This window comes from Cibotium barometz, chromosome 37, assembly GCF_041138505.1.
Source record: "Cibotium barometz isolate CiBa-2024 chromosome 37, ASM4113850v1, whole genome shotgun sequence".
Lineage (NCBI taxonomy): Eukaryota > Viridiplantae > Streptophyta > Polypodiopsida > Cyatheales > Cibotiaceae > Cibotium > Cibotium barometz.
Window position 1 is genome coordinate 35,055,227 of NC_141082.1, and position 23,726 is coordinate 35,078,952.

General features: G+C 43.6%; 1 protein-coding gene across 1 annotated transcript; it reads right to left on the reverse strand.

Annotated features, from left to right (window-relative positions):
* Window positions 1–512: 512 nt before the first annotated feature.
* On the reverse strand, window positions 513–19,167 carry LOC147617220 (E3 ubiquitin-protein ligase At1g63170-like). Its single transcript, XM_086776826.1, has 5 exons — window positions 18,905–19,167; window positions 17,482–18,474; window positions 2,249–2,374; window positions 1,863–2,166; window positions 513–1,771 (listed from the first exon to the last, which is right to left on the reverse strand). The coding sequence occupies exons 2-5, from the start codon at window positions 18,246–18,248 to the stop codon at window positions 1,601–1,603; spliced, it is 1,368 nt and encodes a 455-aa protein (XP_086632952.1). The 5' UTR covers window positions 18,249–18,474; window positions 18,905–19,167; the 3' UTR covers window positions 513–1,600.
* Between the last annotated feature and the right edge of the window lie 4,559 nt (window positions 19,168–23,726).

The following is a 23,726-nucleotide window of genomic DNA, read 5'->3' on the forward strand; positions in this document are numbered from 1 at the left end:
CTCCAGCAACCATACTTAAGACAGAAGATGTTAAACCACAACACGTCAAGAGTTGCTTACTCATGCATGGCGTACCAATAACCCTTACAAGAGCCACGAAGTAGACTTTTAAGTATCTGTTGACTTGGCCAATTTTGCCTTGCCACTGTGAATCTCCTCAACATTCAATGAGCCTCCCTCAACTTGAATGCCACACTGCTAGACTATTCAGAGGGTTTGTAGCATTACATAGCTTTTCTTGGGCAATTCAGCCTTAGCCACTGTGAATCTCTCTCAACATTCAATGAGTCTACCTCAACTTGAATGCCGCACTGCAAAGCTATTTACAGAGTTAGAATCCAGACTGAATGCTTGTACAGCTAAGGCATAGGCCCAATCCCTTAAGCAACTCCAGCTGACTCCAAGCATCACACCTCATTGTTTGCATTTGAAACTTACAGCTTTTTTTCCATGGAGGAGAAATTTGAAAAAAAAAATGACTCAACAAATACATTTAGTCAATAATCCAACCATTCGAAAATGGAAAGTACTATATATTATTATCCATATCTATGCACATAGAATAGTACTAAAATAATCCATAGCAAGCGTCCATATAACCATATAAGGCCAAGGAAACTACCCAATGCTCTTGCCCAACATCCGGTAGTCATTTTGTTTTGACCCAGCAAAGCACAAAGCACTAGCATCCTTAGCCTTGCACATAGGCCATGCCCATACATCCAAAGAAAATGTTGCTTTTCAATCTCGAAGTTCACCAATATGCAGTGTGGCATGAATAAACAAACTGTGGCATAACATCGACAAACCAACCTCTCTCACCAAAACACAAGATCTTGGCCCCCATGAGGGTGAGAGGTAGTGAGAATATCAACATGGATAGAAAAGTTGGCGTGGCAAGACACGTATTCTTGCATAAGCTCATGTCTCCGTTGAAAAATGTCTATGCTTAAGCTAAGCGTAGAGCGATGTGGACAGAAAATTGAGGAAAACCTTGGCATATATCCTTAACCAATCTGGCTCAAGGATGCATCCGAAGCAGTAGGAAGGGGCCTCCCCTGAGAATCCAAAGTACTATGACAGGGTCTCCTTTCAGAAACCGAAGCACAAGGACAGAGTCGCCTTTGAGAAGCTGGGAAACCAGCCTGCACAACTAGGCCCCAATGCCCTGAGCCAACAGATAAAAGTGCCAACAAACATTTTTTTCCCAGAACCAAATAGGTAAGACGAAATTCAACGGGAGGCACTAGCCACCTAATGAGTGTCAAGGTCCTGAAAATTATCATATAGCATTCAAATCCGTGTGCATGCCAGGAAAAAACTGCAATATAGATAGGTATTACTACAGGGTAATGATGTGGACAGGTAAAGGGACTCCACAAATCTGTTTTAGACCCGAGTGCTTTAGCACATCCTTCTAGTATAACCTGGAGGCATTGAAGCTATCTGCCTTCAAGCAGCTAATGCATATTGATGCCCATTCACAAGCCCCCATAACGTAGGCCGTCATCAAGGAGCTCTTTGCACTTGCTATCAAGAAAACCATGTGCCCATTGAACCTGTTTGATCATATCTAAGCACGACTGCATCAAGTCATCAACTACTCGCGTTGATCATCACCACTGGAGCCACCAAGCTCATGCTTGCATAGAGGACAAGTTGCATTTATTTTTAGCCATTTGTCTACACATTCCACATGGAAAAAGTGTGCACATTGCAATTCCTTCAAGTCCACACCATCTTTGTACTTTCCAAGGCAGATGCAACAAACCTGAAATGAATGCATACACAACTGGTTCAAAAAGGCACATGCACACACATGGAAATAGCAACAATATTTCAGCCTGCTTTTAAACACATACCGCATCTTCACCAGAGACAATTCGTTCCTTGTCTGTACCAAGTGCAAAGATTCCCCCTTCTCTGGGGCTCTCACAATCAGAATCATTTCCATCTTTGCATCCTTTACTGCTCGAATCTTTTGTCTTGAATTTGTAGATGGGAAGCGCTGCAATAACCTCCGGGGCAGCGCCTTTCGCTTGTGCATGGTCTTCCCGATAGCTTAGGAGCGTGATGATACATGGGAGACAACAACATATAGTTGCACAGATAACAAAGGGCATGGCATAGCTTATGCAGCTAAATGTGAGGAAAACAATGCACAACCTGAATGGTCCATAGGGAAATTCATTAGACACACTGTCACCGAAGACAAGTAACATCAACTTGAAACAAGAGGCTTATTTACCTGTATAAATTGGGAGCCTCATGAGAAGAAGAGTGCCCTCCAAATATCCAGACATTGCCGACAACAAACCAAACAGCAAAGAAACAATCCAAAGCAATCTTGAACCTTTCCATGTGTACCGCAATCCTATAGACATAAAACTTGAGTTTTATTCAGCTGGCCACTTCTAGATTACCATGCCAACATATCAGATATATAGTCACAAGAACCATTTCCAGGTTTTTTTTGTTTCAACATTTTCCTGTGAAACATTTTATCTTTCAGCATTGTTTTAGAAGACAATTTTCTTTTAAAAAAAATAGAGTTGCTAGAAATTGAAGATTTGAGAATTTTGTATCATCACATCAAGTTTATTAAAGTTGCTGCACAAAATCCCCAAATCCAATTTGGCGGTTTTTGCAATTTCACTTCGATTGATGTGAAAATGCAAATCCTACCAAATTGGATTTAAAAAATTTTTGAAATGTCACTTTAATTTGGTCCATGTAGTGAAACTGAAGTGGCATTTCAAAAATCCCCATGACCAACTTGGGGATTTTTGCAATTTTGCTTCGATCATCCCAAAATTGAATTGACGAGAAGAGGCAGCAAGAGAAAGGGACCGTGGGAAGAGGAGAGGAGGAAGGAGGAGATCCACTTACTCGTATGCAGGCTCTTCTCCATGCACAAGAAGAAGAATTGAAGCTCTACCGCTGTAAGGATCCACTGGTACATGACCGTTTGAAAGCGAAGAGAACTGAATCATATATGGATCATGCAATGGCAATGATTGCTCAAGAGTTGCACATGCCACCGAGGGATGCAGCACGTGTATACTTGGCTTGTACCGACGATGCCTATGTAGAATAGGCAACCATCCCACATGTCTTGGAATCCCCAAAAGTGCCCGAACAAGAACTTATGTCTAAGAGGATGAATCTCCATGCTATGGGAGGGGAACCATCAGCGACTTCATGCCATGCAAGAGTACCTTATGTAGCCCGTGAAGGATGCAATGTTTATGGCAGTGGTCAAAATGTATGTCAAATGCCATTGCCGGTTGAAATGTGCATACACAACACATGCAACATGGGCTGCAATTTTCTGTTGGTGCAGGTATTCCGTGCATCTCTCATGTCACTCATGCCTTCAAGTGTGCTCGTGGGGGAGAAGCTATGGCTGAAAATGCACCAATGCATGTGAGGGGCCAGGCATGCCTCATGCTTACAGGGCACGTGCATCTATGCCTTATGCATCACCTTTTGCTCCTAAAATGATGCCAGTAATAGGGGCTGTCCCAATGGACAAACATGCGGGAAAACATGTTGAGATGCAGGTACATGCATCAAAGTCTCGTGACTTCAAAGCCAGAGACAAATCTATGAAGTTTGACACATATCATGGGGAATATGACTTCAAAGCCAGAGACAAATCTGTGAAGTTTGACACATATCATGGGGAATATGATGCATCAAAGGCACTTGCTTTTATTGCCCAATTTGATATTGCCTTCAGTGATGAGGATTTCACTCAGAAATCCATGATCCGGCATGTAAGCTGTAAGAAAACAATATTTTTCCCAGCCCTAAAAAGGGATTTTTCTAGGTATTTTTATGTTTTATTTGGGGTTTTTTTGTCTTGGCTGCTGGCCTACACCTTTTAGGCTGACCGACCAGCACCCTCCCCTCAGTATATATAGCTTAGCCTCATCATACACTATTGTGTACCACTCCATTGCATACATCCGGTACCATCTGCTGCTTCTGCCGGGCTCTACACCACCATCTCGACCTGACAGGACAGCACCTCAACGTTTGTCATCTGGCCACTACCCGGGACAGCAGCCCTCTCTGCTATCATGAGCGTTTTACATCTGCTGTCATCAGCATTTTTCTTCTGCTATCATCAACATTTACATCTGCTGGTATAGGCCGCCTTACATCAGCCTTACATCAGGCTTACATCAGCACTTTCATCTGTGTTTTACATCAGCATATATTAGCACTTCATCTACGTTTTACATCAGCAGACATCAGCGCTTACATCAGCGTTTACATCAGCTTCAAGGCTCACATCAGTGCTTACATCAGCATATCATCTACATTTTACCACAGCCCATGGGACAACAGCCCCCTCTGCTATACATAGAGCATATCAGCGTTTTGCCTCAGCTCTCACCATCGGGACAGCAGCCCACTCTCTACTGCATCACACCATCGGGACGGCAGCCCACTCTCTACTTATCTTCATCATCAACATCATATCAGGTACAAAGCACCCATGTCACCAGAGCTTGCACCACTCAGGACGGCAGCCCTCTCTGCTCCTTTCCACTTCAGGTATGCAACACCCGTGTCACCAGAGCTTGCACCACTCGGGACGGTAGCCCTCTCTGCTCCTTATCACCCTTCAGGTACGCAGCACCCTTGTCACCAGAGCTTACACCCTTCACGTAAACAGCGCCCTTGTCACCAAAACCTGCAACCTTCAAGTACGCAGCACCCTTGTCACCAGAGCTTGCACCACCACCACCACTCAGGATGGCAACCCTCTCTACTCTTCATCTACCATCTCAGGTACCTTGTCATCAGAGCCTGCATCACCTCATCTTCCGCTACCACAACCACCTCGGAGTACCTCTGCATCCACCGACACGAGCCTTCGACACCGACCACCACTCGGAGTGCTTTGCCTCACATTGACGCGAGCCTTCATCATCGACCGTGCTTCAGCTCCAACATCATCTCTGCTTATGCACTGGTCTTTCTACTCAGGGTCACCTCACATCAGAGGGATCTTGTACAAATTTGCACTCACCATTATATATAGACTCACTCACATATTTCATGATGTGTTGTTGTCTTGCTCTAATCTCTTGTACATTTGGTTCTTTCGTCCTTTTTCCCTCACATAAGCATGTTCATGAAAGACAGTGCTGCCCATTGGTGGCTCACAGAGAAGCTCTCACCGAATCTCGTTAGATCATGGGAAGAGTTCAAGGAGAGGTTCTATGCCGAATTCTTGCGTCCCAATGCATTGAATGAGATAACAATGAAGTGGGATTGGGTGAAGCAGAATGAGGTGTCATGTGCATGAAAGATGCCATGGACATTCTCAGATACTGGTCCAGAAGAGGCAGCCAGATAAAGAGTATGAGAACCAAGTAGAACCAGGAAGATGAAGCACAGAGCACTTATGGTAGTATGGACTTGGAGATAGATGCAAGGGAGGGTAGTTGGCTGCAGATGATCTGTTGGCTGCAACTGATTGGCGGCAGTTGTACTACAGGAGGCTGTTGGCTACAGGCGCTACAAGGAGTATGGGTAGTCCAATCGGGCAGGTGTTACATGATTTTATGAGCTATGGACTGGCCGACCAGCAGTCAGCCAGTTTGCCAAGTCTTGATACAAGAAGGCAAACAAGGGCTGTAGAAGAGTACCTTTTTGTACCATATTAATATACTAAATTTCCAGCATATCTCTCTCTCTACTCTCCCTTCATACTTGCGTTTTGCATCAACATGTTTCCAGGAGTGTTTAGGGCTGAAAGAAGACCCCCAGAGCTTCCACGTGTTACATGAGGGGGAAACAATGAATGCATATGTGCAAAAGTTTTGGAAAGTGCTTTTGGAGGTCTCTCCATTTAATGTATGTCATCGAGGCGGAAAGGAAGAGAAGGTTTCAATCGGAATTACAACCCGTGTACAAAGTGGGACTACAAATGTATCTTGGTCACACCTTACACCAACTAATCACAACCGCCACTGCCACACCGAGCAATTGGAACTCAAATTGAGTCGATCTAACAAGGCTAAACGCTCATTTCAAGGCAAAGAGAGGACTGTCCAAAACTTGCAAAATAATGGACAACCACCTAAAAAGGACCAAAACCAAGATAAAAATGATCCAAAGGCTAAAAATAACTCTACCAAGAAGTGTCCCTTCAAGTGAGAAACTATGGTCTCACTCCGGAGCGAAAAAAGTAATATATGAGCAAGGGAAAATGCTTCACTTGTGGTAGCACCGAGCATATTGCAAATGCATGCCCAAACAAGCAGCAATGTGATAATGCAAATGCATCAAAGCCCAATGTACATATGGTTCCGGATGTGCAAGGCAACACTTCACATGATAGCAAAGACAGGGTTGTATGTAAAGCTTGGGGATAGCTTAAAGATCAGCCCGCTTTGTTCATGTTTGATGATTGTGCAACTAAGAACTTCATAGCTACAACAGATGGCAGTTGCTTTGGGTATTGAAGTGGAGGACATGGATCCTCAAATTGAAGCAAGGGCTACCTTTGTTGGTAGAGAAGTGCAGATTATGCCTATTATTGGCAAGTTGCGCATACACATTCAAGGCTATGTGGATCATGAGGATTTTCTTGTGGCGCCTTTGAATACCTGGGATGTATTGCTTGGAAAGCCTTGGCATATACACATTGATCCGTGCAAGGCTTACAAGACCAACAGGATCACCTTCATGCATAAAGGCCAAGAGGATGTAATTGATGCTAGTGAAGAGAGTGATACCATTCCTTTTGTATATCATGTACAAATTAAGATAGTAAAGAAAAAGAGCGTTTTTGCATACTTGATTTTTGTACGGAATCGTGTTGAGAAAAATAATGTCCATGTAAACACTCTTAGTAATGATAGGCTGAAATTCTTGCAAGAGTACAATGATTGTTTTGCTAATGAGTTGCCACCCGTACGACCGGAAGATCATCGCATTGATCTTGTGCCAGGTAACTCACCACCTAATAGGCCAGCCTATCGTGTAAGTGCATCCCAAAAAGAGGAGCTCATGAAGCAGGTCAATGAGCTTCTTGAGAAGAGTTTGGTTCAGCCAAGCTCTTCCCCATATTGTTCACCCGTCCTCTTGGTTCAAAAGAGGGATGGATCCTTTCATATGTGTGTGGATTATAGAGCTTTGAATAAGCTCACCATCAAGCATCAGTTTCCGATTCCACGCATAGACGACATCCTTGACAAGTTGGATGGATCGGCATGCTTTAGTCAAATTGATCTCAAGAGTGGGTATCATCAAGTGCGTGTAGTGCCTGAGAATGTACATAAAACTACTTTCAGGACAGCATTTGGGCTTTATGAGTATTTTGTTATGCCTTTTGGTCTTACAAATGCCCCAGCTACATTCAATAGAATGATGGATCGCATATTCCGTGGGTATAGGAAATTTACATGTGTCTTCTTTGATGACATCCTAGTCTTCTCGAAGACCGAAGAAGAGCATAGAGCTCATTTGGCTATTGTTTTTTAAGAACTTCGTAAGCATAAACTCTTCATAAATGCAAAGAAGAGTGAGTTCTTCTTATCAGAGATACTATCACAACCCTGTGTTTTTCTCTGGACAGTATGCAGGTGTGTACGGGGACACGGTGGACAGTGTGAATGGCATCAGATTGGAGTCAAAAAGTAAACCCATGTGTGGACAACCCCAAGTGTGAAGGGAGCCAAGTGATTAAAGTCTTTTCTCATAACCCATGGGGACAAAGGGGTTTGGAGGGGACAAAGGTTTAAAAGCCTTTAAAAATAAAAGAACCCCTTTTAGGGATAATCGTGGCCTTTATGCTATTATGGGAGCATATGCCATATGCGTCTTTTAGAGGGAGTCGAGCTGCAGCTTCAGTCGCATGTGCTTTTTGGCTCGTGGAAAAAGGTCTGGCAAGCTGGTCGGCCCAACAGACTGATGCGCTTCATCCTTTGGGGAAAAAGTCGGGCAGCTGCAGAGGGGCTCCTTGAAAGGCTGGTGGTTTGGGCTGCAGGAAACGCAGGGCTGTCCACGCCTTTGGGGAAGAGGTCAGGCTGCAGCACGTGTACTTTCCGCTTTGGCTACTGGCGGGCTGTTTGCAGGTGGCACACGGGGGCTGAACAGCACGTGGAGGCTCTCCCTCTCTAGCTACAAGTCGGGCCAGCAGACTGGGGTGTTTTCTCTTTGACAGCTGGTCACCAAGGAGCGCAGGTGGGCAGACTGCAGGGCAGCGTACAGCTCAGCAAGCTCACCCACTCTCTATCTCCCCTTTTGGAAAGCAGCCAGACTGCAGCGCTCTCTCTCTCTCTCTCTCTCTCTCCCATGGAAGGCGGCGCAGGACTGCTGGCCATTGCAGGAGGGGAGGTGCAGGGCTGAACAGGTCTTTCTCTCTCTCTCTCTCTTTCTTTTGGAAGGAGGCGGGCAGAAGGAGGCGCACAGACGGGACTGTTTTGAGACTGTTTATGGGCTGTTTTTGTTTGGCTGCAAATTCAACTATGTACTTGGGTTTCCGGCTGCAAGTACAGGTCACTTGAATGTGTTTCTTGGCATGGGAGTGAAGCAAGCTCGCATGGCTGCGTGCTCATTGAGCAGATTGTTTTCTTCTTGCTAGAAAGGAACAGAGGGACATGCAGTTATGGGCATCTCTATGTTTCCAGATGTTTCATGAGGGAACAGGTAAGTAGATGAATGCCGTTGTTGGCACTGTTGTTGAATGGTGCCATGAATGGTTCTGTATGGAAACATGACAGAAATTTCAAAGGGAAACAGGCCCTAAGGGTTTCATGTGGAAACAGGTTGTAGGTTTCTCGAGGAAACATATTTATGGTTCTCCAGGAGATAGGTCACATGCAGGCATAAGGTACAGGAATGGACACATGTATGGTACAGCCTTACTATTGATTGGACAGGGGACAGGGGATCCATGACAGAGATGGATAGCACCCTTGGAAGGTAGAGAAGGTTGGTACAGGTGTGTCGACTGTATGGAATGATGTGCTGTGTTACGAGTTCTCTTTTGAGAGACAGTTTGGGAGTCTTTGTTATGATGCAAGAGCACTGGATGTGTCAGGGTGTGATGTTGTTCATAGGGTGAGAGGCTATGGATGGTTGTGGCTGTTGGGGTAAAGGCATTATGCCCACCCTTATAGTGTGTACAAGCCCATAAGTTATAGTACATAGTACACTTAGTACTTTTAATGTACTAAGTGCACTATGTGTACTAGTGCAATATACATGTGTGATAGGGGAGTCACACACTCATATCATGAGTTGACTTATCCCCACAACTCTCTCTCTCTCTCTCTCCCTTCTCTCTGTGTGTATGTCTCCCACATGAAACTCTAACCCTAATTCAATTCTCCCATTCAACTGGTATCAGAGCCCTGGTTTTAGGGTTTTGTTCTCAAGTGCTGCATCACTGGCTTCTTCGTGGAGCTTTGCCATTAGCCCACTCGCTCATGAATCACTGGCTCGTAGGGGTTTCCTCTTCTATCAGCATCTGTAATCGATTCAGTGTGTAAGTCGACTCTCCAGCAGCTGCTTTGCTGCACGACTCTCTGCGCTGGTGATGATGACGCTGGTGTCAGCACGTCGACTGTAGAAGGTCGCAGGCAGGTGGGCGGAAAGAGCAGAAAGTCGACGGCAGCCTTAGCGCACAACAGCACACGGCAGGTGGACATCGTGGGGAAGCGTGTAGCACTGGCCAAGGCGTAATAAAGGTTACGTCTCCCCGTGAAGCGTGTCCCCGTGAAGGCGAGCTCGAGCGACTGGGTGGCGTTGAGGCGTTGGTCGCTAGTCGGTTGGCTACTAGGCGGAGGCGGCGAAGGCAGCAACGCGTTGGGTGGATAAGCGCATGCAGGCAAGCTTGCTCGTAGGCGTGGTGGTGGTCCGCGTGAGTAGGCGAGGTGAAGAAAGGCAACACCAGCAACGCAGAGGGCTGCCCAGCCATCCATACCTGCACAGCAGCAGGGGCATCAGCATCAACACACGCAGCACCCTTTTCAGCAGCAGCAGCATCCGATTCAGCAACATCAGCAAGAAGCACCCCCCCCCCCTTTCTGCAACAGCATCAACACAAAGAAATTCAGCTTGCAAATTGTAGAAAATCAGAAAATTAAGAGGTATTTGCCTTCAATTTTGGGATTTTCCTTGTCAATTATCATCAATTGAGGAGGTACAGGTTGCAATGGCTCAAATTTGAGCACAATTGGCAAAATTGGTGACATTGGTCACGTTCTGGGTCAATTGGCAGGACATTGGCCGTTAAAATTTGGGGCTTTTGATGTAATTGTGCAATTGGGCATTCATACATGCTGTATGATGTGAGCAATCTCACATTCGGGCCAAAATTGCAGGAAATTGCAGTGCAAATCAAAGGGCTTTTGTGCCGATTGGGTTGATTTGCATGCAGGCACTCGCATTTGATTTGCATGCAGGCACTCGCATTTGATGCTTTGGGCAATGTGTTGATGCCTGTCAAGCACTCAATGTGCCTGTAAATCAAGGGGCTTTTATGTATTGGATGTATATGTGGCCAGGGGGAAGCATTGTGAAGACTCTGGATGCCTTCATGTGCGTTAATGTACCATGTATGATTAGAAATTGATCTTAAATCAAGGGGCTTTTCAAGATTTTATGCTTGTTGAGCTTGGCAAAGCAGCAGGCAACACTTTTATGCCTTGAATCCTCAGAAATCAGCTTGCAGTCAAGGGGCTTTTGCCCAATTTCTGTTCGGGACTGTTGTATGCAGTGGTCAGGACTGTAAAAGTCTGATTTTCACTCATTTGGACAGCCAGGAGAGCATTTATTGCTGCTGTACTTGCTGGTACAGATTTGGTACAACTTTGTGCAAGTTTTGGCATGGCTGCACATTGATTTGAGTGAGGAAAAGGCTCAATTTCAGCTACTGTACTTGCCGGTACAGATTTGGTACATCATTGGTGAGCACTTGGTACTGTTGTACAGTACTTTGGAAGGGCAACAGAGCACATTTAAGGTGCTGTCCTAAATCTGCAGCAACCAGATTTTGGTGATTTCATCACATACAGTGGGAGTTGAGTTGCATTTGTGCTTCCGCAGTGGGAGATAAACTTTGGGAGAACAACTGTGAGCACTTTGTGTGCTTCTGGTGCAATGTTTGCACATCTTGCAGGGAGTCAGGCATTGACTGTGACAGGTTGCATATTGCTATGGCAACCCACAGGTGAGAGCTCTTCATTGCTTCACATCAAGAAGCTTGAAGGCTCACATAACTATGACATTTGGCAACCCAGTGCTATAATGTGTTGCTCCAGAAGAAGCAGCACAAGCCTATCAAAGAAAGGGGTGTAATGCCCGCTTCTCTTACTGCTGAAGAGTGGGAAGATATGGATGAGCTAGCAAGATCCACCATCATGTTGTCTGTGTCAGACACTTTACTTTTCAGCATTCGTGAAGAGAAGACAGCTTGGCAAAGATTGCAGGACTTGTATGCCCAGCAAAGTGCCTCAAGCAAAGTGTTTTGGTTGAAGAAACTGTCAAATCCCCACGGATCTTCCCTCGTGATCGATCTTGGTTCGAAACTCGAATCCTGCAAACAGACGAACAACAAACAAGCAAGGGGGTGCAGGCCTGACTCACCTCCCAACCATGACAGCCGTGGGCAAGCCCACAGTCTTGGTTGTCCCCACCGAGCCACGAGCTGAGCTAACTAGGTTGACGTACCGACCAATCTCCTCCTCGCGACGTCCCATACCGCCACGAAGCTGCCCTCGCGGGCCTCGAGATTGCTGCCGGCCTCGGCTGCATAAAGCAGGTGCACGTCTGCACTAGATCCAGGCTCCAAGACCATAGAGCTCTCACAAACTCGCGAGACTCTCTATAATACAATAACTAACCTTGGCCACCCTTTTATAGGCTCTTGGCCGGTCATCGGGCGTCCACACTTGGCCGCCCGCCCGTCCATACTTGGGTGCCCGCCCGTTAGTATATCCCTAACTCAGCTCGTCAATCAGCCTGCCTAGTTCCAAGCTTCCCCAAGCCTCGAAACTAGTCTTGCATGCGTATAGCACACGGTAGATACCCACTGTGCACATGACATACTCCCCTTCCTCTAAGAGCTCACTCCTGAGCTCACTAAAAAGCCAGGGTAATCTCTCTGAAGAGAAGTCAATGTCTCCCATGTAGCGTCCTCCTCAACACGATCCTTCCACTTGATCTTGTATTCCGTGATAAGCGTATGACGCAATCTTCGTTCACGAAAGCCAAGAATCTTTTCAGGTTCGTGCGGAACAAATGTCATGTCCTAGACATCTATAATTTCTTGAGGAGTAACTAACTGATCTGCTCCACCCAATACTTCCTTAAGTCTACTGACATGAAATACAGGATGAACTTTCACATGAGAAGGCAAATCCAATTCATATGCAACTGAACCAATCCGTCGTGTAACACGAAATGGTCCACAGTATCTAGGGGATAATTTCGGAGATCTACCTGTCCGTAAAGTCTCGGAATCTTTCGGAACTCGCAAATACACCATCGTTCCTTCAGAGAACTCTCTAGGTGAACGATGTCTATTAGAATAAAACCTGTCTCGGTCTTGAGCACTTCTAATAGATTCCTTCGCAACTTGTAACATTTCCTGCATATCTTGCAAAAAATTACGTGCTGCATCATGCTGAAGTCCTGAGAATCCTACTGTAACAAGTGATCTTGGTTGAAAACCATACATAAGCATGAAAGGACTAAACCCTGTACTCGTATGCTTAGTACTGTTATAAGCAAATTCTAACATAGGAAGATAATCCTCCCATGAACTTTGTCTTTTGGATACATATGCTCGAAGCATATCCTCCAAAATCTAATTCACTCTTTCAGTCTGGCCATCAGATTGAGGATGATCTGAGGAACTCAAATTCAAAGTTGTTTCCAACTTCTCGAAAACAAGTTTCCAAAAGTCACTCGTAAACTTAGAGTCCCTATCACTGACTATGTCCTGCGGTAACCCGTACAGTCTAAACAATTGCTCGATAAACTGCCGAGCTAATTGCGTAGCTGTAATAGTCTTCCGGGTCGGTAAAAATCTAGCCATCTTTGTCAAGCGATCTACCACAACCCAAATAGAATCGTGGCCTTGATGTGTTCTTGGCAATCCGGTAATAAAATCCATGGAAATACTTTCCCACTTATTACCTGGGATTTGCAAAGGATGCAACAACCCAGCCTGTCTAAAGCGTTCAGCTTTATTTGCCTGACAAATCTAACACTTGAGAACATAATCTTCTACATACCCTTTCATCTTCGGCCAATAAAAAGTGTGTTTCACTAATGATAGTGTCCTGTGTACCCCAGGGTGTCCAGCAGAAGGGGCGTCGTGACACTCCTTCAGAATCTTGGACCTAATGTCCGGGATCTGTGGTACACAAATTTTGTCATTACGGAATAGCAAACCATTCCGAATCATCCACTGACCTCCTGCAGCCTGAATGGTAGACTGCGCAGTCATCGAGTCTTGGTCAATCAATGAGCTCCCGTCCTGGATCTTCTGCCAAAACGGACCAAAATAACTATCAGTCCTGCAAAGCCCTCTCAATGACTAAAATAAGTCAGTAGAAATCTCGGTGAACGACAAAGTATTCACCTCTCTAATCCGACTAAGCGCATCTGCAATATTATTCATGGACCCTTTCCGATAACGGATCTCAAAATCAAAATCTTGCATTAACTCTGCCCAACGAGCTTTCCTGCCTCTCAAATCATCCGCATCACACACATACTTGATTGACTGATAATCAGTCAATACCACAAACTTGGAGCCATATAAATAATGTCTCCAAACCTTGAGAGCATGAATCACAGCATAAAGCTCCTTCTCAAGGGTTGGCCAACGAGATTGAGTGTCGTCTAGCTTTTTACTTTCAAAAGCAACTGGTCTACCATCTTGAAATAAAGTAGCCCCGATAGCATAGTCACTGGCATCAGTTTCAAGAACATAAGGCCGAGGGCGCCACTGCGTTTTGGGGCCAATCGGTGTCCGTGTACTGTTTGCAGGAGCACTCTAGCTCCCCCTGTTTGTTTTCCTTTTCTAGGTCCTCAATGGCGTTGAAGTGTTTTATGTGCGAGTGTTTGTTTCACGTCACGCTTTTGACAATGCCTCCATAACTTCCTATTGGCTTTCTTCTTGATGTGATTTCTCTCCCAATATGGTGGGGGCTTGGGTGTTTTTTACCGCAGTATTACCATGCACTAGATGCTCTCGCTCCTTTAGGTAGCCGAGTCGGGTCACCAACTAGATGCTCTGATACCAATGTTACATGCACTAAGGTTGATCGTGGTAACACACAACAAGGCCTTCTTTATACCTTTATGTGGTGAGATCTTTAGCATCCAATTCACAGAGTAGAGAGAGAAGAGAATAGAAGTGAAGTAGACAACACGGTATTGGGTCCCAATTACCAACTAAAGAGCCCCCCTGCAAGCACGAGTATTTGCTTATATTATTTCTTTGGAGAATGCTGTACAATGCTTGAGAACAAGTGATATGACTGCCCAACGCAAGGACAAGGAAGACCATATGTCGGCTGAGAATCCACCAATCTGAGGCACTGCGGAAGACTCTTCAAGCCACTTATGCAAGTCCAGATAGCTGTAGGACTGAACATATGCTATCAAAGGACATGTCTATTCATTAGAAGACACACCCCTAAGTCCAAAGGACATAACCGTTGATTCAAGAGCCACACCCTTCCCAAGGATGTGTCTCTTCGCTTGTGCTGTTTCGGCCTCTATTTAAGAAAGGCCCCTGTCTCAATGCAAACAACTCAATCTTTCCTGCAGTATTTGTCTTATGTTTATTAATTAAGTCTTAATCATGTTAATAAAGCTATAAAAGCTTTACATCCTCGGGAATTGTCGAGCTGATCTCATCCTCCTCCAAACGAGATTCGAAGAGATCCACTTGCTCACTATGTTGTTTGGGTTTGGGTTCTGTTTTAGGCACATGCACGTACCATCTCGGGTAAGGGCACCTCTGTTGAAGTCTCCCCTTATGTGATAGCGTTGGATATTCGAAAGCTCCTCTTGTCTTGGAAGCTCTTCCTCACTTGAATCCACGCTCTCGGTCTCTAGCTGCTCCACAACCCTAGGGGGTTCCATCTTGACCTTTGTCCATGCTGCCATGAACTCTGTCATCACATTTTCTGTCACCTCTTTGACAGCTCTCCTTTTGATCTTCCCGAAGCCTTGCTTCACGTGCTTCTCATATCCTTTTGCCAAGGGCTACATTCTTCTTCTCCAACTAACGGATCTCCCCTTGGAGGTTCTCTAGCCTTTGCCGAAACTCACCGATGCCTCTCCATGTTTTCAAGGCTCTCCATTGGTGCATGATGTGGTCCAGAGTATGCCGAAAAACATTCTTCCTAACTACGCTTGACCTAGGCTAAGACTTTTGCAAGTCCTAAACTACATGCAACCTATGCTACATGCAAAAATGGGCTAACCCCTCAAAGCGCGCACACTAATTTATTATGTAAACTAAAATGAAGCTAGAAGGGCTAAACTAATGCAAAATAGGGGAACCCTAATTTTGCCACGCAAACCCTATTTCACAATGCAACAACTCTAGCTAAGGACTACCCTAGGCTAACTCTGCTCTAATACCACTATTACATGTGTTTCGAAAGAGTGATCCAGATTAATGCTAAGCAAATTAGATTAACGCTAATCCCACTATTTACACACAAAAGACGAGATGTATCCCTAATCTACTGTATATTCCAAAACATGAATATGTACAACTGTTCTGGGATCTAGACTTAGATCCGATTCATGCATGCTAACTTGTTGTACATATAAAAGATCTTTGTTGATTCCACAGCTTGGTTGTGCTCTCCAGAAGCTTGCGCTCATGCCTAGAGCTACCTCGACCTACCACTATGTGGAGGTTCTAACTTCTTGACAACACCTAGGACATGGCCCAATGGTTGGGACACAAGTTGGGCACAATATGAACCTGTTTTACAGTATTTTTGTTGATGTTTTATGACTTGAAAATGGATGGCTGACTTAAAAACAGCTTGCTATCCCTATGTAAAGGAGGTCAAAGGTCATTGTAAGACAAATCTTTACGGCATCTCTAGGCACCTATTGGGCTGTCCTAACTACCCAAATTGGACCATAGTCTACCCCTCATCTTGCCTAAGAGGCAATTGCAAGTAAGATCCATGTCCATGTGGCACTAATATATGTGATACACATGACATCTGGATGATTTCAAACAGAAGTTTGTGAAAATTCAACAATTATTATCCTAAAGTCACAAGGCTTAGTGATCTTTCTATGAAAGAAAGGTCATTTGAGAGCTACGTGAATGATTTAAGAGACTTGTTTCTCGCTTTCCCCGACATATCCCAAAGGATACGCTGCCTCGACTTTGACCATGGTCTTGATAAGCACTATCAACATGAGGTTTAAAAGATTAAACCGAAGGATCTAAATAGCGCTTTACACTTTGCCAAAACTTATAGTTCTCATGAATTGAGGCTTATTCATGGATCACTTATGGGTAGACTCGTGCATGTACTGTTTACTGATGGAAGAACTTGCGACTCTATCCTTCGTTTTGGTGCCACGATTTAGTCTACCCATAAGCAAGACTAGCCACAATTATGCGGTGAACTTTGCTAAAGAGACTTCCACGATATGGGATTATCGAGTGTTGGAAATCTCTCTTTACATTTAGCAGTACAAGAAGAGATTGAACTTCAAAATTATGGATATCTTACTTGGCAAAGAATGGTTCTATTTTAAGAACCCCAATGTTGATTATGTGAATCATAGAAATTTTGTTGTACATGGATGAAAGCATGTTGAGTTGCAATCCGATGTTTTAGGTCCTTAGTGTAAGTCTAATGTGCTCTTTGGCACGAAGTACGAATCCACATGGGTTTGGACTTCTACATGCTCAAGCTGTTTGTTGTTCATGCACATTGTCCTCCATCAAAGCTTACCAATAAAAAAAAGTACCTCCGAAGCTTGCACACAAAGGCCCACACATTTTTCCCTCTAGCGCTTATGTGTGGGAGAGGGTGAGCTCAAGCTCCTTGCAAGCTTTCTTCTTCACACACTACCACAAAAGTTTTTTAGCTTGCTTTTCTCCCCACAAAACAAAGCTAGAAGGCCACATTTTTTAGCTGATCGCTGCTTGCTTTTTCTTTTTTTCTTTGCATATTCACTCTCGGGGGACAACCGACCATGGGCAGACTAGGCTTGAATGGTCACCATATGGACAGCCGCTGATTGGTTGGACAGGACGTAGACAAGCAGGAAAATGTGGGCATCCTTCACATGAGGGGTCAAAAAACTAGTTGGAGTAAGCTTGTAGAAGGTTCCTACAATCTCAATTAACTTAACCGTCACAAAGCCCAATCTTCAGCATACTAGCATATGCTCAACACAAACTTCATATATATAAACAACAAGAGGATAACTGAGATATATACATACCTTGAATCTCCACCATTCGGCCCTTGACGTCCCCCATCCGCCGGCAAAACACCCTCCAATTCCTCACCCTGCTCAGAAGAATGCTGCGGCAATGGATGGGTTGTGTGCGGAGAACTTGGAGCGCTTGATGAAGAGGCTGCAGATGATGCTAGAGGATCACGATCATGTTGCCGTGCATGACGATGTGTATATCTCCAATACAGAAGCGGAAGCATTGCAAGGCAACCTATTGCATAGCCCATGATCCACAACGCTAGTGGAGCCCTTGGTTTTTCATCCTTGGACAAGGAAAGCACAACGATGGAAGCGATGATTTGGCTGACTGTGATTGCCAGCTCAATTGATATCCACAATCCGGAATTTAAAGGATTAGTCCGTTGCCGGGCACTGTATCCACTAGTGTCCCTGTGCTGTCCTGAAGGTCTGGACCTCCTTGAAGAGCTGGCCACCGGGATCAGCTGTGAATGACTTGATGTTGACATTGACCTCCCCAAAGAGCTGGAAGTGGGGAGGATAGAATGTGCTTGACTTGGTGTTGAAGCTGGTGAAATGCTGGGTGGATCGATGGCAACAACAATATTTCCTCGAGGTGAGGATGGCATATTGACCGGATGAGAGCCATTGTACTCATCTAAACTTCCTGATGTGTCCGGCATGATAGACACGACATGTTCGTGCTCCGAGCCTAGCATATTGTGATCCATGAGCAAAGGGTATGTGTCAGTGTGCTGAAGCTCCAAATTCACATCACTGAAGCCAGCAGCCATGGAACTACGGAGACCTTGCTTGCTAAACCCGTGCGCCCACAGATTTCAGATGCCCAAATCAAACTAATCCACATTTAATTTGACTTAATCAATTACTTTTTCCCACCCACTGCACTGTACCCCCTTGGAAAACAGACTTCTGTAGCAAATAAACCTCATTCCCTGCGAAGGCTGGTGGATTTTGCTGCCCCAATGATCCCCTGGATTTAGGGGGAAGGTTAAAGCACTGCCAAAAAAAAAACATGTAAAACCCACATCTCAACTGTAATCATTCACAAACTGTTGAAAATTGATGTGAATTGATGCTGTGAACATTGCTGTATACATGCATAAGAAGGAGTATTACGGCAAAAAGAAGATCAATGGCTATGGCAAAAAAATTATCAAAAAAAAAGGCAAAAAGCTGCATAGATACACATAAAAGTGTGCAAAAAGAAATCATCTAACTCAAAAGATTTGTGTGAATTAAAGGTAAGAAATGGAAGATTAGCAGCAGAAAAGGTCCATGTCTATGACGACAAACCCTAGCGGAAGCCGTTCCAAAATCCTAATGTGTGGATATCACAGGACACTTGTACAAACCAACGGGATGTACGCATAACGCTCTACTGCAAGCGATGGAATGAAACGTGAAACAGAAAGCAAAGGATGCCTACCTGCAGAGTTCAGAGGATGGAATCCGAAATAGCCAGGAGCTCTGTTAAGGCTCTCTCTGCTAATCTTCCATCATAGCCATGGGGAGAATCGACCTGAGCTCAGCAACAAGGTAGGCAAATCCCCAGTTGCCACGCCCTAATTTTCCTTGTTTTCTGTCTGTGCTTGTCCACCTCAGGCGTGCAAAAGTCCCAACCCCACCATGACTTCTTTGCAAGGTAACCCATGGTGGCCAAAGCCCAACTTGCATTTGCCCCGCCCGCCCGCGTGTGTAAGCGGTGTAAGTAGTACAAGTTTGGTCTTGGGTAGTCTTACATTGTAGTTTGTAAGGCAAAGTATTAATTTTAAAAAGGAAAAGATGTGTAGTAAGCTCATAAGTCCAATTGTACACTACGTAGATGAGGTTTTTCTCAATAATGATTATCGCTCTCATACTTGATGCTAGGTTTGCATAACCCTTAGTAATGGTTCCCTTACAAGTGAGATCGCACGTGTTTAGCTTCTCATCTCACTGGTACTAAAACCTTCTTAGAATTTGAACGCATTACTCTTAGGAGTAGTAGCTCATGCTGAACTCTCATCCACAAGGGCCCACCTCAGAATCCTCTACATGATACAAGTCCTGGTGGGAAAAAGTATTTGTTAGCAAATGAGAAATATGTATGTATTAAAAGATTAAAGATAATATACATTTTTGGAATCTTTAAGAGGATGAGAGTGTGGGAAACTTCTAAACATCACCTTTTACAAAGACCTTGAAGCATTAAAGAACATAACACATGTGGTTACTCCCTTGCTTGTATTGTTGGGTCACTTTATCTTTGCAACCACTTTTCTCACACCATTGCCTTTGTTGTGAATTCATTAAGAACAAGGTAAAAAACTTACAAAGAATCCTAGATCATGACTCTCTCTCTCTCTCTCTCTCTCTCTCTCTCTCTCTCTCTCTCTCTCTCTCTCTCTATCTGGGTGTGTGCATCCATACACATGTGGATGCACTTGCACACGTGTATGCATGTGCACGTGTGCATACATGTGCATGTGCATGTGTGTGCGTGTGTGTGAGTGTATATGTGTGTGAAGTATGGTCCAAATTAACAGTTTCTCCACTCTTCCTTTGTTACTTGTAGAAGCTAGGTTTAGAAATGAGTTCTTTTTTTATTTTTCTTTCTTTCCTTTTTAAATTATACTTGTTAACTTGGTCAATGCTTTGATCCAGTCAAGAAAGTCAACGTAACTTGGTCAATGCTTTGATCCAGTCAAGAAAGTCAACGTAAGTCACAAATCAACTAAGGAAGCACTTGCCATAAGGGTCCTTTGGAGTAAAGGAGCAAGCTTGGGGTTGAAATCTCATACTAGGGCCATACTAGGGTGACGCTTGAGCATGTAAAGGGAATGAAGTTAGGAAGAGGAGAGAGATGGAGGGAAAGAGTTGATAGTAAGAGGAAGTTTAGGTCTAAAGAGTGGTATTATGGAAAGGGTTTTGAGAGTCCAACGGTAGAGAGATCTCCGTGAGTTTCTTTCCTTGTGCATCTTGGAGAAGGAGTAGACATAAGTGGGAGAAGAAGAGAGGAGAGTAGAGTGGCTTGCCTTGCATCTTCACAAACTTGGGTGAATTCACCATTCTCACATTACATATAGCATGCTAATTTCATCAAACTTACACATCGCACACGCCACCTCATAAACCCCCCCATGCACATCACGCGTCACGTTGTACATCGCATTCCACACGTTACATGTTGCACACCTATATCCTACATATTCTTAATTCACCTTGGTTGAAGCAAGAGGCTAGCAAAAGACTACGGAATTTGGATCTCGGATTTCCCTTAGCATTGAACACTTGTAATGAAAGACTCTAGGAAGACAAATCAGCTCACAATAAATGTTTTAGTGGTTTTTGTACTTTATAATTTTACTAAGTTTTTACCACACAAAAAAAAGACACATTTTGTTAGTTTTGTATGTCATGTTGACTTAAATGTGCCATAAGTTTTCACTTTTTTTTTTTGAGATCACCTACTTATGTGCACCATCCCTCACCTTCAAGAAATGTTTATATCTACATCAATTTCCCAAGTTGCCAAGCTGTGACATAGATGTTGTAAACCCAATTTGACTTCACAATTCTTGAGCAAGAACTCCACTCCTCCTTTTATCAGCAAATTATAAGTTAGATTGGGTAAAGTTGTAATTTCCAATGGTGGTCTCTTTAAAAAAATTGCAAGCACTTATGAATGCACAATCCATGACATCCTCACGAGCTTTGGTTCCCATTGGAGAGTTAAACCATAGGAGTGGAGTAGGGGAAGATCATGGTGTTAATATCCCCTCGGTGCTAGCTCTTCTAGGTGACAACTAGAAGAGGGAGAAATAGATAGATCCAACGAGTTGTCATAGGCCTTATCTAGCCCACCTCAGTAGAGTAGTCCCTCATGCGGTTTGTGGTCACAAGCCCCAGGAATGTAGCTAAGTCCACTAGTGTGTACCAGATTCTTCACACAACAAGGAGGGATTCAATCTATCAAGAGGTTAGAAAGCTCAACTAGAAATCGAGTGCTGCATGAAGCTGAGGTCCAAAGTGATACTGTTATAAGAATGCATTGTTATGAGAATGCATTTTAAGCCCTCTTAAAAATATTATTCTACCCTCTTAGATAATTCGGGAACACCTAATTTGTATTTGCATCATGCCAAATTATGTTAGTATCATGGGTGATGCCATTACAAATATTAATACATTTGGTGCACACTGACGCGTATGCTTGTGCCTTCCTATGTTTATTGCAGTTGGTTTGTATGGCAAGGTGATTCCTCGAGTACTTGAACATATATGTGGTGATGGTTTGTATGTCTATGGAATATGTGTTGATTTCATTGAATTATTTGTTGGATATTTTACATGGTGATCCTTGGAGTACTACATATGTGTGGTGATGGTTTGTATCCCTGTAGAATATGTGTGGATTTCATTGAATTGTTTGTTGGATATTTTATAGATGAGGAGGACTTGGAAGATTAAGGTGGATGCGCACAAATTATTATTTTCAAAGGAATTCATAATTTGAAACAAGCTTTGTACATATGTGACATGGGATCTTGAAATACTTATTGAAGAATAATATGAAACTCACAAATAACAAAAAGACTAAACCATAGAATTGGAGTTAAATTGACAAGATGAGCATAAATTGAAACAAAAACAAGAAAATAGAGTAGACATCATCTTGTACATAGTGTTGGGTCCAATCTCCCCCCCCCCCCCCCCCGCGGACGTGTGTGGCTCCACTCCCATACACGGTATTTAAATCATATTTCATAAATTTAGCCCTTGGAGCCATAAATAGCATAGCTTTTCTAAAATTGAGCTTTTACAAAATTGAACCATAGTCCAATGCTTTTAAAGTATCTCATCAAAAATAAATCTTGCCCAACGTATGTACAATGGGACAAAACATACAAAATTAATTATTTTGCACACATGTGCATAACTAGGTAGTTCCGTCCAATGTCCACCTTTGTTGTCCTGAACTTATGATCTATACTCAAAAATATTCCACAATGCTAGATCACAATTACTTTGGAATCACTCACAAAAATAATACTAACAAATGGAAATCATTCACTACCACATGCTTCACACATAAACCATGTATCATGTATAATTAATTCTTTTCACTCCCATGATGGCCCTCCCAGTTGAGAAGACAACCGTCCTCAATTGTAAATATCAGTGCACACGGGTGATAAACACATTAATCGTTCCCACATTGGATTCACTCACAATGTCTTTACACATGTCGCATGTGTCTTAGAGTTGATCGGATTCACTCACAATCAAACTCACACAACCTTTACATGCATCACACGTGTCTTACATAGTTGATCGGATTCAGTCACACAATCAAACTCACACAACCTTTACATGCATCACACGTGTCTTAGAGTTGATCAGATTCACTCACAATCGAACCGCCACATTGGATTCACTCATCACAATCGAACCGCCACATTGGATTCACTCACAATGTCTTTATATGCATCACGCGTTCACAGAGGTTATCAAACTCACACCACACGTCTCACACGTGTCACTGCTAGTTGGATTCACTCACAATCACCTTGGGTCACCCTTTAAAGAATTAATCAGATTCACTCTTAATTATTATACCACATTTGAGTCACCCTCTCAAGAATTAATCAGAGTCACTCTTATAATTAATTCTTTAATCACACTTGGGTCACCCAAGATAGCCTGTAACAAAGTGTTCTTAGGATGCACATGCACATGCGATGGATCTAGACACATGGGCTTAGGGTCATTTACTTGTGGGATTCACACTTGGGTCACCCAAGATAGCCTGTTAACAAAGTGTTCTTAGGATGCACATGCACATGGGATGGGTCTAGGCACATGGGCTTAGGGTCATTTACTTGTGGGATTAGGGCACATGGGCTTAGGGTCATTTACTTGTGGGATTAGGGCACATGGGCCTTGGGACTATAAAAGGCATGTGCTCTAGGACTATTGAACCTTTTGATACATTTGACCTTTGGATACATACCTTTTCAGCCATTCTTTAGTATTAATCTCTCAAGCTTTCCCTAATCCTAGATAATTAAGCTAATCCAAGGCTAATCTAAATGTTGCTTTCTTTCATTGGTATCAGAGCTCTAGGCTTAGATCTTAATACTTTGATTAGGAGATTAATCATTTTAGATTATTGTTAACTCAGCTTTCAGAAATGCATTTTCTTAATCATGATTAGTGTTAATCATTTTTGGAATTGATTTTTACACTGTTTTCAAATTTGCTAATTT